The sequence below is a fragment of the Xyrauchen texanus genome, chromosome 4 (genome assembly GCF_025860055.1).
Source record: "Xyrauchen texanus isolate HMW12.3.18 chromosome 4, RBS_HiC_50CHRs, whole genome shotgun sequence".
In the NCBI taxonomy this organism is placed as follows: Eukaryota; Metazoa; Chordata; class Actinopteri; order Cypriniformes; family Catostomidae; genus Xyrauchen; species Xyrauchen texanus.
In genome coordinates, this window is record NC_068279.1 from 8,670,407 (window position 1) to 8,685,774 (window position 15,368).

The 15,368-nt window shown below is 38.0% G+C and overlaps 1 protein-coding gene across 2 annotated transcripts in view; it reads right to left on the minus strand.

Annotated features, from left to right (window-relative positions):
* Positions 1 to 2,802: 2,802 nt before the first annotated feature.
* Positions 2,803 to 15,368, minus strand: part of LOC127639280 (thioredoxin reductase 2, mitochondrial-like) — a 36,820-nt gene continuing 24,254 nt past the window's right edge. For both annotated transcript variants that reach the window (XM_052121211.1, XM_052121219.1), the window contains exons 14-17: positions 13,720 to 13,812; positions 11,526 to 11,597; positions 8,329 to 8,426; positions 2,803 to 8,162 (exon numbers count right to left, since the gene is read on the minus strand). In XM_052121211.1, coding sequence (XP_051977171.1) covers positions 8,039 to 8,162; positions 8,329 to 8,426; positions 11,526 to 11,597; positions 13,720 to 13,812 — 387 coding nt within the window. In that variant the 3' untranslated portion in view covers positions 2,803 to 8,038. The remainder of the gene's footprint in view (positions 8,163 to 8,328; positions 8,427 to 11,525; positions 11,598 to 13,719; positions 13,813 to 15,368) is intronic.

The window sequence follows — 15,368 nt, forward strand, 5'->3', positions numbered from 1 at the left end:
TATTATTTGCAACCCACCAGTTAAGAAACAACTGCCCTAAAGGTTTCTCAATCAAACACATATCAGGCTGACACCATGTGCTTGTCGGCCAGGCCAAAAATGGCCCCTATTCATTTTACCTATAATCCCCCTTTTCTATGGCATATACTTTATTTTAAAGCATGTGTTTACACAAGGCAGATATTTGTTTCTCCTCCCAGGGCTTTGGACATGCAGGGCTGTGCAACCAGCATGAGTGTAAAACCCCCCGTCGTACAGATGATGAGGGCTGTCTGACTCTCATCCACAATGGACACATAGACGCTGATTCCGACTGTCAAGCCATAATAGAAGTGGATTAAGATGCTCAATATCCACCCAATCCACTCTGACATGTTGACTTGTTCCACTAAGTGCGTTTCTGGGTGGATTTGCATACATTTGTTCCATTTCAAAAGGAGAGCGAGACACTAAAAGTGTGTCGTCGATAAAAAGGGAGCTCTATCCTTTTCTTTCGGTGGGTGACGGGGATAAGATTCATCCTAATGGCTACAGAGAGAGCTCTGAGTTAGGAAAGTTTTAGGGGTGACAACGTTAAGAGTTTCAGGGTTTGTGAGAGCCCCGTCCCTAAGCAAACAAACAGAGGAATTTCTACCATTGTTGTTGTGTATGTTTGATTGACAGGTTGGCATTGCCGAGGAGCCTGTCAGCAAAGACAGCGAGAGGTCACACCATGACCACCCCTGCTGAGAGAGAGCTCCTCAGAGAGGCTTACTTTACAAACATTCTCTAACACATATACACAGAGACAGCGTTAAGAGTAACGTTTTGTACAGAACCCATTTAATACATAGCCGCATACATGAGTTCTGTACCAGAGTCTAATGAGCCATTTACATAGACAGCATTTTTAGGCATAATAGGCGTTTATTCTGCATGGGGAAGGGAATCATAGAAAGATCTGCAATGAGCTCCGTGAAAAAAAAATACAAAAAATTATCCAAGATGGTGGACGAGGTCGACAAAAAAAGAGAATCTATATTTCATTCAAAACAAACAAAAAATAGCTCAACCAAATCAAAAAATAAACTTAGTATTGTACATATAATTTGTGCTTAAAGAATATTTATTTGTTAAGAGGAAACCTCTTGCATTGTTAAAGCAATATGTGGCCAATTTGTGGAGGGTTTAAAAGCAGAAATGTGTAGCTTATTATTTTATAAAAGCACTTATACATTTTTCCAGTTAATAGTCATCCATCTTCGAGATGTAAAGTTGTTTATATTGTCAATTTTACAGTAATTTTAAGGTTTAGGATTTGTTGACATTACATCATCATGACAATTAAGTTGTAAAATTGGCATAACACAGAAAAGGTTAAGGCATTTTATCACACTAACATTGTTAACACGCATATTGGTTACATTCTGTGGCTATAATTTTGAAATAGTGAGTATTTTAATGTTTACCGATAGGCCCCATTCACTTCTATAGTAAGTGCCTCACTGCAAGCCAGATTTTTGCTTTTTGTTTTTTTAAGAAAGAAGGGACAAGTTGAAATACATTTTTCTGGTAATCAACATTATGCCACAAATGCTTTCGTTTGAGCTTAACCTTAACTTGTATTTAACTCAAAATATTCCTTTAAAAGCAACATTCAACTATATTTGATACAATTTTGAGTTGATAATCCCAAGCAGTTAACATACAGCCGTGGCAAAAAGTATTGGCAGTGGCATACATTTTGTTTTTTGCAAAGTTTGCTGCTTCAGTATTTGTAGATTATTTTTAAACATGTTTCTATGGCATACTGGAAAACAATGATAAGCGTTTCATACGTTTTAAAGGCTTTGATTGGCAAAGAGTCAATATTTACAGTGTTGGACCTTGTTCTTCATAACCTCTGCAATTTGCTCTGGCATGCTGCATATCAGCTTCGGGGCCAAATCCTGACTGATGGTGATCCATTCTTGCCTTATTGGTGCTCGGATTTGATCACAATTTGCGGGCTTCTGTTTGTCCACTTGCCTTTTGAGGATTGACCACAGGTTCTCTATGGGATTAAGATCTGGGGAGTTGCCTGGCCACGGATCCAAAATTGAAATGTAATTATCTCCAAGCCACTTCATTATCACTCTTGCCTTGTGACATGGTGCTCTATCATGCTGGAAAATGCATGGATCATCACAAATTGCTCCTGGGTCGTTGGGAGAAGTTGCATTTGCAGGACGTTTTGATACCATTCTTTATTCATGGCAGTGTTTTTGGGCAGAATTGTGAGAGAGCCCACTCCCTTGTATGAAAAGCAACCCCACACATGGATGGTCTCAGGATGCTTCACTGTTGGCACAACACAGGACTTGTGGCTGCGTTCACCTTTTCTTCTCCGGACTATCGATTTTCCAGATGACCCAAATGGTCAGAAGGGGGCTTCATCAGAGAAAATAACTTTGCACCAGTCTTCTGCTGTCCAATCCTTGTATTCCTGCAGAAATTCAGTCTGTCCTTGATATTTTTCTTGGAGAGAAGTGGCTTCTTTGCTGCCCTTCTTGACACCAGGCCATTGTCCAAAAGTCTTTGCCTCACTGTGTGTGCAGAGTCACTCACACCAACCTGCTGCCAATATTGAGCAAGCGCTGCACTGGTGGTGACACGATTGCGTAGCTGACTCCATAGGAGGAGACAGTCCTTGCTTCTGCTGGATACACTGGGACGTCCTGAAGCCTTCTTCACTGCAGTTGAACCCATCTCCTTGAAGTTCTTGATGATCCGGTAAATGGTTCTTTCAGGTGCAATATTCTTTGCAGCAATTTCCTTGCATGTGAGGCCATTTTGATGCAAAGTGATGATGGCTGCACGTCTTTCTTTAGAGGGAATCATTGCTAACAAGACCACAATGATTGGAAGCACTTCTTCCCTCATTTATAGCAATCAGTCTGCTCCTATTATCCAATCAGAATGATAGAGTGATTTCACCTGGCCATTTCATGCCAGGGCCAAAAAAACTGTGAAATTTGGGTTTTTGTGATGAAGTGAATTTTTTGACCAATGAATGCATCTGATCACTCTGCAAAATATTCTAGAAACAATGTGAATCAACACCACAACAACTGAAGCAGAAAACTGCGAAACACAAAATTGATGTCACTGCCAATACTTTTGGCCACGGCAGTGTACAGAATTTGGCCATTTTTATGGCAATGCAGAGATGCTGCCTATGTAGAGTGCTCCAGATCATACTCCAAATCATTACATGAGCCACTCAGAACAAAAAGCAAAAACTAACTTAACTAAACAAAACTAGATACAGAGCAACAAACGAAACAGAATGTAGGTCTCTCAAATACATGTTTTTAAAAGCAGAAGTTCTTTTAACAAGACTCAAATTTTTATTTAAATGTGTCGTCCCTGTGTAAGACACTGAAAAACAGAGAGTACTGCGGTCAAAGACATGCATCTAATACGTTTTCATAGAATAACAATTAAAAAAAAAACATCAAAATGTTTGAGTACAGAGTACAAAATGTTCTTTGGCACTGTTCTATGGAGCCGTTCACCCAGGACATTCTTGCGTTCAAAAAGACAAGGAGTGAACAGAATGGAACAGAGCGTAGGGGCTTTTGAGATGCATTTTTCAAAGTTGTACTACTTTTAACTTAAACCGGCATCTTAACGTAACACTCACGGCATAAGATGCTGCAAAAACAGAGAAATGGAGTCGCCAAGAGTTTTGCAACAAGGCTAATAAAAGACAAGACCTATTAAATACACACCATCTGTAAAGAAAAACAAAAAGACAAAATCTAATCATTCATTATTTTAATGGTGCAACAGTACATTTTCAAATTTTATTATGCACACAAAAATTATACAGTATGAGGCTTAATGGCAAATTAAGCTTCTCTATATACACAGATATAAAATTGGACGCCAGGTGACATCAGACTTGCCCTTGCCAGTTTTGGCTTTCTGTGCAAGTCATCATTAGCTGGGCCCTTGAAAGTTGAACCCTGACCCTTCCTAAGTGTGTAGGGGTTGAAGCACTGTCTCTAGTTGGACTGCGATTTATGCATCTATAGAACATTTTATCATTTAATTTGACATTTTAAATGCAAGTTAAATGTTACATTTCAACTTTATATGCTCAATTGAAAAAATTTGTGAACATCAATTTTAGTTCAAAACTTGAATATTTGACAAACTATTGCATATTTTTGTGTTGTTGCGCAGCCCTGTCCACCAGCTGTGTGTGTGCTGATAGAGCCAAGCTGTTGGTGGTGCTATGTTAGGGTCAGGGTTCTTCAGTCAGCACCCCATCTCTGAGTCGAGCACACGGTACCCCCTTCCCATCAACCGTGGGTACAAATAAACCTGGTAGCGCAGCGCTCCTCTCCATCGCCACAGCAAGCTGTCACTCCGCTCTCAGGCTCATTAATCAGAGCCAGGGCAGATTAGACTTCAAACAAAAACAAATTCCAGCAGTGCCGTTCTTTCCAACACAACCCTCACTTGTAACACAATTGCATTCTCATAACTCCAATGCTGCTATGTGTACAACCACCTATGCTTAACATATTGTCTCACATATTAACTCAACGCAATGCTGGGTAAGTTGTTAAAGTTGTAGTGTGGAATTAAATTAAATTCGACGTTAACTGGCCCAAAAATAATTAAACAAACAGAAGACTACCTGGATATTAAAAGAATAGTTCAGTTCACCCAAAAATGTAAATCCTCCCATTATTTACTCACCCTCATGACATCCCAGATGTGTATGGCTTTTTTTTTTTTTGCTGAACACAAAAGGAAGATTTTATCTCCACTCTAAGTTTATACAATGCATGTCAACAGGGTTCAAAACGTTTAAGCTCAAAAAGCAAACAAATGCAGCATAAAAGTCACCCATACAACTCCTGTGGTTAAATCAATGTCTTCAGAATATGGTAGGTGTAGGTGAGAAACAGATCAATATTAAAGTACTTATTTTTATTTTTTTTACTATAAATGTCCACTATCAACAAGCCCTGCTAAGCGCTTTTCTCTCCTGAGGGTGGTTGTTCTTTTGTATTTGCAATTCGCATTCTCTGTGCATATTGCCACCTTCTGGGCAAAGGGGAGAATGTTTAGTAAAAAAGGACTTAAATATGGATCCGTTTCTCACCCACACCTATCATATCACTTCTGGATTTATCCACTGGTGTCTTGTGGAATACTTTCATGCTGCCTTTATGATATTTTGGAGCTTCAAACTTTTGGACCCTGTTGACTTGCATTGTACGGACCAACAGAGCTTAAATATTCTTCTAAAAATCTTCATTTGTGTTTAGCAGAAGAAAGTCATACACATCTGGGATGGCATGAGGGCGATTAAATGAGAGAATTTAATTTTTGGATGAACAATCCCTTTAAGTATTGGAAAAGGTAGAAACTGGCATTGAAATCATGTTTAGTGTTTCTAGGGACATGTATCAAATGTATTTAACATACACATCATAACTATTGCACTAGAGCTTAATGAATAACAGATTGTAATTAGGCGAGGCATTTGATAGTTTTAGCATATCTGTGTCATTGCATTGAATTTCATTGAAGATACTGAAGTAATAAAACTGGAAATTAAATAATAATGTGAAATTTGTGTTTATTACACCATTAAGGGCTCTTTTAAAATGTTCATGCACTACTTGAACCATCATCACTGTACTGAAAATTGAAAAAAATAAAATAATAATTTATATAAAAAAAATATATATATATATATATATGCTTTACATTATTTGGTTTGAAAGATTTCAGATTTCCTATCTTATAATTATAAAATTGTGGAACTAGTTGCAGCAAACTAAGAAAGATATTGTGATTGGTTTAATAAGTTAAATAGTAACATGTCAGTTGTTTTTCATTTCCTATGTGACTACAATTACAATTACATATTTTTATTTTATTTCCCATTTCAATACATACATTCGAGCAAGTTTTTGCCGTTCTACTGACATTTATATATATATATGCTTTGAATACTTTATCTAGTTTGACAGTAAATAGGAGATGTCATTGACTTCCGGTCACAAAATTAATTGAACTTTTGGGAATAGGTGTAGTGCAAGTACCCCAGCCTCTAAGGAGGGTGGCAGCACTGTGGGCCAAAGCTATTAGCCAAGTACACAAACAACAGATAAGCTAAACCTATGAAATGCAAAACGCCCAGTAGGTGTTCAATTAATCTTAAATTCTGCCAGTGATTAACGGTTACTTGAATTTGTAATGACTAAATGGTTCAGATCTCATCCAGAGATTTTATCCTCACATATGCGAGTAAAGTTTCAGGAGAAACGGAACACTGCCACCTTTAGGAAGTCAGCGGCACTACTGAAAGCAGCCACTGCCTTATTTGGCTTATAAAACTTAACACAGAGAAGATGATAAAGGAATAGCTCTTCTGTCCACCACGGTTTGCCGTTTAAAGGAAGGGAAAGAAGACTGGGGTTGTTAAGCATCACAACTATATTCCAAGTCTTCTGAAGCCATAAAAAGCAACTTACATTTTTGTATTTTTGTGTGGTTTCTCACACAAAGCTAATTTGTTGTTAAGCTAAATTTGATGGCCCTTTTTCTAATTTTGGAGCCTGAGAGCCTCAGTCCCATTTTACTTTCATTATATAGAAAAGCGTGGCCAGAAAAAGTCATATGGGTTTGGAACAACATAAGTGTATATAAATGATGAAATGATTTGTGGTTGAACTATTCCTTTAAGAGCAGGAGAGTATGTTATTGCTGTGTACTCTTTGTTCCCCCTGTGCTCTGGGGAACCTCCTGAAGTCCAGGACTAAACAAGCGCTCACTCTGTCCACGACTATATTCGGGGTTTGAGTGACACGCTGCTCACCGAGTGTTTGTCTACGTTCCTGGGAAATGGGGTGGTGTCAGCGTATCGACGGGCCTATCCCATCCATCAGTGTCAGAGCGGCGCATGACTAATGGACAGGAAGTACAGCTAGAGAAACAACAATATTTGCAGAATATATTTCAGAAACATTAGGCCACTTTCTCCTACGGTTCCCATTTCAGCACACTGTAATTGGGCCTTAATCCTGATTTACGGCCGTGTTTATCTGTTCATAGCGGCACTTGCGGTTAGTGTTGCCTTAACCTGGATCTACAATCTTATTCCGAAGTGCAAACACGAGCACCTTATTGGATTACCATGATCCACAGTAAAAAAAAAAAAACTCTCCTGGAAACGATGATTCACTGCTGATGTAAAGAAGGAATTACTTGTTAGCATTGGCCTCTGGAATGCAACATCAAAAAGGTTAACATTTAAAATGTGGACCTTCACGGGAGATATCATGTAGGAAACTAACATACATACATTTTTCTCAATAAGGCTTTTGCACCCCCCTAAATATATGTAAATATTCTTAAAACAAGATACATTTCCTTGAGAAACTGAGATATATACGCCTTATTTCTTGAGTGAATTTATTTTACTTGCCCAGTTGCCGCCTGTTTTTTATTTCTTGTTTTAAGCTTAAACCTGACAAGATTTTTCTTAGATTTACTTTAATAGAGAAAACTTAAATATATAAAAATCGATTTGGCAAATGGGTATGAAAAATAAACCTAATATAAACATATTCTACACATATAAACACATAAGTGAATAATTTTTTTCTTATTTTAAGGGTGTTTTAATTTAATGATTTCATTTTTTTTTTTTACTAAAAACTGGTCAATTATTATTAAGAAAATAGTTTTTCCATTTAACTGTAGTAGTGAAGTACTGCTGTGTTTGATTTGCATTGGTTCCATGGCTCAAAGGTCAAAGTTAAGACTCCCAGTGCGCATAGACTGGAGGTAAGAACAGACGCAGAAGAACTTTTAAAACAAAAACTGAGACACAATTTCATGTCTCATTCTTTGTCCTGCATCTCCAGAATTCTGGACGTTCGAAATGGCCTGCGGGTTACGTTTAGTTTTGCACCCCAATTATGACATGACAACACCCTGTTCTGTTGGTTCCCGTGTGCTCGTGTGATCAGTGAGGGGATGCTTAACCTCAGCAGCCCGTTACCGTGGCGTCCAGACCAGAGCGTTTAGTGATGTTGACTTTGGTCAGCTCCTCGGCACAGGTGGGGTGAATCCCAACCGTATTCCTCAGGTGAGCGTAGGTAAGCCCACACCTGCAGATATAAACACACAGACTCCTTATTCATTCACTGAATTCATTCGTTTTATTCACTCAAAAGTGCATGTAATGAAACAGATATCTGGGCTACATATCAGAACCTTTTAATTAATAATGTTATCTAATTTCATCTGCACAAAAACCAGGGATGTAGAACTTACTGGAAGCCCAGAGAAAAACCCTGCGTGACCTCGCCAGCATTTGGCCCGGTAAAATGCAGACCCAGAACACGCTGCTCACCTTTACGTAGACAAATAACCTGAGAGGGGGAAAAATGCCTTAGTTGCAAGTATAGCTAGGGAAAAATATCGATTTGAACAATTCGGAGACTGATTCTTAAAATTGAAAGATTGAACTTTTCCTTTAAATATGCGACCAAATCTCGTGCCATCTGACTAAAAATGTCTGTGATTAGCCACTGGCTAGTACATTTTCAGATTTCACTCGAGTAGTATAGTGCCAAAGTAGTTCCCTGCATGTTATAATAAAAACTTTGGTTTGACTCATTATGTGTAATGTGTCCAAAGACGATCAAAGTTATTGAATAATGTATCCCTTCTGTTCTTAACAGTCAGTTGTTGGTGAAAAACAACAAAAATACAAACATTAAATTCTAATCACACATTGCACGGATCTGGTAAGAAGCCTTACGACTCGTTATAATGCACTCAAACAAAGAACACTTCAGTGAGACGCTCACTGGACCGCTGCTATTCTTAAAGAGACAGTACTGTTTTAGCACTTGTTCTACATTTCAATGTTAATATTTGTAAACAGGATCAATTATGCATGTAAACAATAAACATGTAACAAAATATATATGTGCAATATATGCTAAATCAAGACATCATACTTATTGATGGAATACATGGAAATTGTACATTTGTTAAAAGCTAAAATTTGATGAAAATAATGAGAAAAAGGATACAATAAAACTAGAAACATTTGTATTTTTTTAATGTACCAAGTTAAAAGGTCCCCTGTATAATTAATAGCATTAGCTGAGAGATTATTAATTTTATATGCAAGTAAAATGGACATTATAACAGAAAAATACATAAATCAATTGGAATCGAACCGGAATTGAATCAAATCAATTCAGGAAATCTTTATAATATACTTAGCATGAATTGCAAGCTACTTAATTACTTCTCCAAAAAAAATTAATCATGATAAAAAAAATTTAACAAAAGAAAAAAGAAAGAAGAAAAAAAGAAAATCAACTTCCATTATAATGTACTCTCCCTCACTGTCATTCCAAATCCAAAAAATATTTATTTACAAAATTTTTCCATGGAACACAAAAGGAACACACTAGCCTGTACAATGCAAGGTTGTAGGTCTATACAAAGCAAGTTAACAGGTTCCAAAATGTTTAAGCTCCAAAAAGCACACAAAGGCAGCATAAAAGTAATCCATACTACTCCAGTGGTTAAATCCATGTCTTCAGAAGTGATATAATAGGAGTGGATGAGAAAAAGATCAATATTCATGTCCTTTTTTACAATAAATCTCTGCTTTCAACCAGCCTTCCTATGCGTATTCACAAGAGAACAGAGTTCTACTTCTTTTTTTGGTTTCTTTTTGGGCAATTTGCTTGCTTTGTGCATATAGCAGCTACTGGGCAGGGAAGAGAAAGTAAAAAAATAAATAAGGTAGGGATAAAGGAAATTAAAATAATAAATCATATTTGCACAACACCCCAGTAGATGGTGATATGCATGACTAATGCGAATCGCCAGAAGAACTCCATACTCATGTGAACATGCATAGGAGGGCTGGTAGAATGTGCAGATTTGAAGTCAAAATGGACATCAATGTTAATCAGTTTTTTACTCACACCTATCATATCACTTATGAAGAGTCGTATGGATTACTTTTATACTGCCTTTATGTGCTTTTTGGAGCTTCAAATCTTTGGTCACCATTCACTTGCATTATATGGATTTACAGAGTTGAAATATTCTGCTGAATATGCTGAAGAAAGTCAGACATCTGGGATGCCATGAGGGTGAGTAAATGATGAGAATTTTCAGTTTTGGGTGAACTATTCCTTTAAATTAATGACTACTTGCTTGGTGCTTGAAGATATGTAGGTTTGCCATCAATGATGTCAAACATTGGTTACTGTCACTGATATATAATATAGAACTGGATTGCTCATGACGTCATATCAGTGAAGCCACTGCGCCACCATATTGCTATGTCCAAACATTCCAATGTCCATCCTGACCTTGAAATCTTCTTATTTCAGCAAGTAAACATTAATCATTCAGTCAATGATTTTATATCTGAAATCTGCATGTATATCCCTACAATGCAAACGTCCTACACATGCAATTATTTATTTCAAGTTATTATGTGTGTCTATATCAAAAGTTGGTTAAAATTAAATGGATATGCTAGTTTTAAATGCAAACGAACACGTATTTATGACATGTATCCAATTATGACTGCGATTTAGAAATACCTGTCTGCCTTTTTTTAATGCCCCTTTTGGGGGTAAGAACATATTGTCACCCTAAATTAGCAGATATTAAAGCTTTTCCTACTTACACTACAACTTGTGGACAGTTTTGCTGCTTCCTTCCGATCGTTGTGCTGTACTGAACACTGGGACAGGTGAATGCTCAGACGTTGCGATCAGTGCATTTCTTCTCCCTTGTAATGTATATTATCCAAAACGAGCAAATTAAACATTAAAAATGATTTTCACTCAAGGCCAAAATGCAACGGTCGTATCCGCAGGTAGGAGATGGTGAAAGGGGCTGTTTTCGTCTATCAGTCTTTGATGCTCTATGAGAGTTTGGGCATACCAAGATGGCCGTTACAACACTTTCAGTGGCTTCACCTGCTGGCAGTTTACTGTTTTGTCAGCGATCCAGTTCTATATATATATCAGTGGTTCTTGCACGTCTTGTGGCTGCAGCACGTTTGAGTAAGCGCAAATTAGATTTTAGAGCTATGAAGACGGGGCATAACAACTTAAATTTTAGTCTGTTCCTCACAAACGCTATCGTATGGCCTGAGAAGACAAGACAAATAGTGCACGAGTTGTATGGACTACTTTTTTGATACCTTACAGTTTTTTTGTCCTTTTAGGAGCTTTACAGCCCCTGGTCACTGAATGCTTTCATTGTCTTAAAAAAGAGCAGAGTAAACATTCTGTAAAACATCTTTTTGTGTGTTCTACGGAAGAAAATCATACAGGCTTGGAACGACATGAGGGTTAGTAGATAATGATGATGTATGACCACCTAAAGAGCAAATCAATGAGAATTTTTGGTTTTAAATTTCACAGAAAATAATATAATGTGGAGGAGAAAGGACTTTGCAAGGACTGTGTTTAAAATGTCACCTTAATGTAGCACTGACTGGCATCTCTCTCGGCCACGGTGAACTCCAGTGGTTTGTAGAAAGCATGATACACCTGTTAAACCACACAACACAGACAAATACTAGTGCGCCAAAAACAACATCACTTCCTGCATCAACCACTTGAGCTCGTCATTTGAGAACAAGCAATTGAAAACAAGTGCTGCTACTGTTATGTTTTGTCTCCGTGTTACTGCTCTAAAAAAAATGTCTTCACTGAAACGATCAATATTGAACAGACTTGAGAGCGAAACTTCAGGCATGCTGACACAAGCTGCTCACAGCTATCAATGGGATGCTGCATTTGCAGTCATCTCTCACCAACCTCTGCAAGCATCAGTCAGCCGTCCTGTACACATGTCAATCAATCTAACGGCACACCCCTCTCTGAATGCTTTAGGTTTTACAGTCATGCAGGTGTGCAAGGGGCTAAATGTTAATATACACACACTTAAGAGTGCGATATTCATAACACATATGCATTAATCATTTTGATGAACAAACAAATGTTTGTCAAATCTAAACTCAATGTTTGCAAGATAGGTTTAAAAGCAACTACATAAAGTTCTAGAATGGATTGTTCTGATTGACATGTTACGCAGAATGACATTTGGAACACTGTACTGTGTTCTAAAATGCTCTAAACCTGATTGGATAAAACAAGTTCAAAAGCTTTTTCAAAATACAGGTAGCTGATATACACACAAGTGAAAGCACATCAATTAAATTCTATACTATTGCACTTTACTTGGCAACTGTTAACAGCTTTCAGTTAGGCTGATGTACAGTACTGTACTAGGGACTATTCATATGGGGCACATTCTTGCACTCAAAAACAAGAAAGCTAGACTGAGCACAGCCGAATGAAAAAACACATATATGATATAGAGGGTAGAGTCACATGGGGTAACCTCCTTGTGGTCACTATAATGTGTGGTTCTTGCTCTCGTGGGGTGAGTGGTGAATTGTGTGTGGTTGCCATGGAGATGTCTCTACGGTAACACGCTCAACAAGCCACTTGTAAAAATGCGCGGATTGACAGTCTCAGATGCGGAGGCAACTGAGAGTCGTCCTCTGCCACCCAGATTGAGGCGAGTCACTATGCCACCACGAGCGCATTGGGAATTGGGCATTCCAAATTGGGGAGAAAAAAAAAATCCATGTATTCTAAAGTGAAATTATATGTGTGAGTGAGAAACAGATCAATACAAGTCCTTTTTTTAATTTTAAATCTACACTTTCACATTCAGCCAACTACTGGTTAATGCTGGTCAAAGGTGGAAATTGATAGTAAAAAAAATTAAATATAGATCTGTTTCTCACCCACACCAATCATACTGCTCCAGAAAACATGGGTTTAACCACTGGAGAATTATGGATTACTTGTATGCCTCCTTTATGTCATTTTTGGACCTTCTGATTTCTGGTCACCATTCACTTGCATTGTGAGGACCAACAGAGCTGAAATATTCTTTTAAAAATTTTCATTTGTGTTATGCAGAAGAAAGGAAGTCATAAAAGTTTGGGATGGCATGGAGAGTAAATTATAAAATAATTTTCATTTTGGGGTAAACTATCCCTTTAAAAAGTGAAACTTCTTGTAACTTGACACGTCTTGAAAAAGTGTCTTGACATACATTTTAAAAGTTGAAGTTTTTTTAGTATGACACGCTTCTGCGCAATATGCTAAAAAAAACAGCGACAATTTAACAGCACAGATGGATGCAAGAACATGTTCTGTGTGAATGGCCACCTAAATTGGCAGAAACTGTTTATAGTTAGTATTATGATTTCTAGATGCAAATATTAAACATTGCTATCTTATCATATTGCTGTTTGCATCATGCCTTAGGGGCTGTTCAGTTCGAACACATTCCTGTGTTAAAAAGCTAAACGTTGCGCAAAGAATGGAACAGAATGTAGGTGTCTGGATATTATCTTGACACAGTATCTCAAACTCCTGCATGAGACACCAAAAAAAAAAAAAACAGCAAGACGCAGTGAAACGGTCCAACGTGTCCATCTAGTGCATTGAACAGGCCCTAAAACACTCGAAATTACATTTCGTTCCACTGTAGTACGTATATGGCTAGAATGAGTGAATGATTTACTTCTTAACCATGGTAAAATCACAGTAACGCATTTTCGCACATAGCTTATTCCTTTTTTTATTTTACCTCAATCTGGTCTTTTCCATATCTCTTCTCTGCCTCTTCTTCAGACAGACCTACACAACCATATTCTAGTGGCGTGAACACTGTAGTGGCTACCTACACACACACACGCACGCACTGCACACGCACACGTACATGTACATGTACACACAAGAGAACATATAAAAACACACATAAGCAAAATACACAAGTCTTCCCATTAATTCTATTTAGGGTTTCTTTTAAAAACATGTCAGCATATTCAGATTTTTAGCAGGAAAAGACGAAAGGGACACATAGTTGAAGTCAGAAGTTAGTATACACCTTAGCCAAATACATTTAATCTCAGTTTTTCACAAATCCTGTCATTTAATGGTAGAAAACTTTCCCTGTCTTAGTTCAGTTACAATCACTACTTTATTTTAAGAATGTGAAATTTCAGGGCCTGGGTAGCTCAGCGAGTCTTGACGCTGACTACCACTCCTGGAGTCGCAAGTTCGAATCCAAGGCATGCTGAGTGGACTCTAGCCAGGTCTCCTAAGCAACCAAATTGGCCCAGTTGCTAGGGAGGGTAGCATCACATGGGGTAACCTCCTCGTGTTTACAATTAGGTGTTTTCGCTCTCAATAGGGTGTGTGGCAAGTTGTGCGTGGATCGCAGAGAGTAGCATGAGCCTTCACATGCTGTGAGTCTCTGCGGTGTCATGCACAGCGAGCCACGTGATAAGATACGCGGATTGACTTGTCCTCCGCCACCCAGATTGAGGTAACCGCACCACCACAAGGACTAAGTAGTGGGAATTGGGCATTCAATATTGGGAGAAAAGGGATAATATATAAAAATTAAAAAAAAGAAATGTCAGAATAATAGTAGAGAGAATTATTTATTTCAGATTTGATTTCTTTCATCACATTCCCAGTGGGTCAGAATTTTACATACATAGGTTAGTATTTGGTAGCATTACCTTTAAATTGTTTAACTTGGGTCAAACATTTTGACTTCCACAAGGTTCTAACAATAAGTTGCTGGAATTTTGGCCCATTCCTCCAGACAGAACTGGTATAACGGAGTCAGGTTTGAAGGCCTCCTTGCTCGCACATGCTTTTTCAGTTCTGCCCAGACATTTTCTATTGGATTGAGGTCAGGGCTTTGTGATGGCCATTCCAATACCTTGACTGTTGTCCTTAAGCCATTTTGCCACAACTTTGGAGGTATGCTTTGTGTCATTGTCCAACTGGAAGACCCATTTGAGACAGAGCTTTAACATCCTGGTTAATGTCTTGAGATGTTGCTTCAAAAATATCCACATAATTTTCCTTCCTCATGATGCCATCTATTTTGTGAAGAGCACCAGTCCCTCCTGCAGCATAGCACCTCAACAACATGATGCTGTCACCCCCATGCTTCATGGTTGGGATGGTATTCTTTGGGTTGCAAGCCTCACCATTTTTCCTCCAAACATAACAATGGTCATTATGGCCAAACAGTTACATTTTTGTTTCATCAGACCAGAGAACATGTCACCAAAAATTAAGATCTTTGTCCCCATGTGCACTTGCAAACTGTAGTCTGTTTTTTTAAAGGGGGTTTTGGAGCAGTGGCTTCTTCCTTGCCGAGCAGCCTTTCAGGTTATGTCGATATAGGACTTGTTTTACTGTGGATATAGATACTTG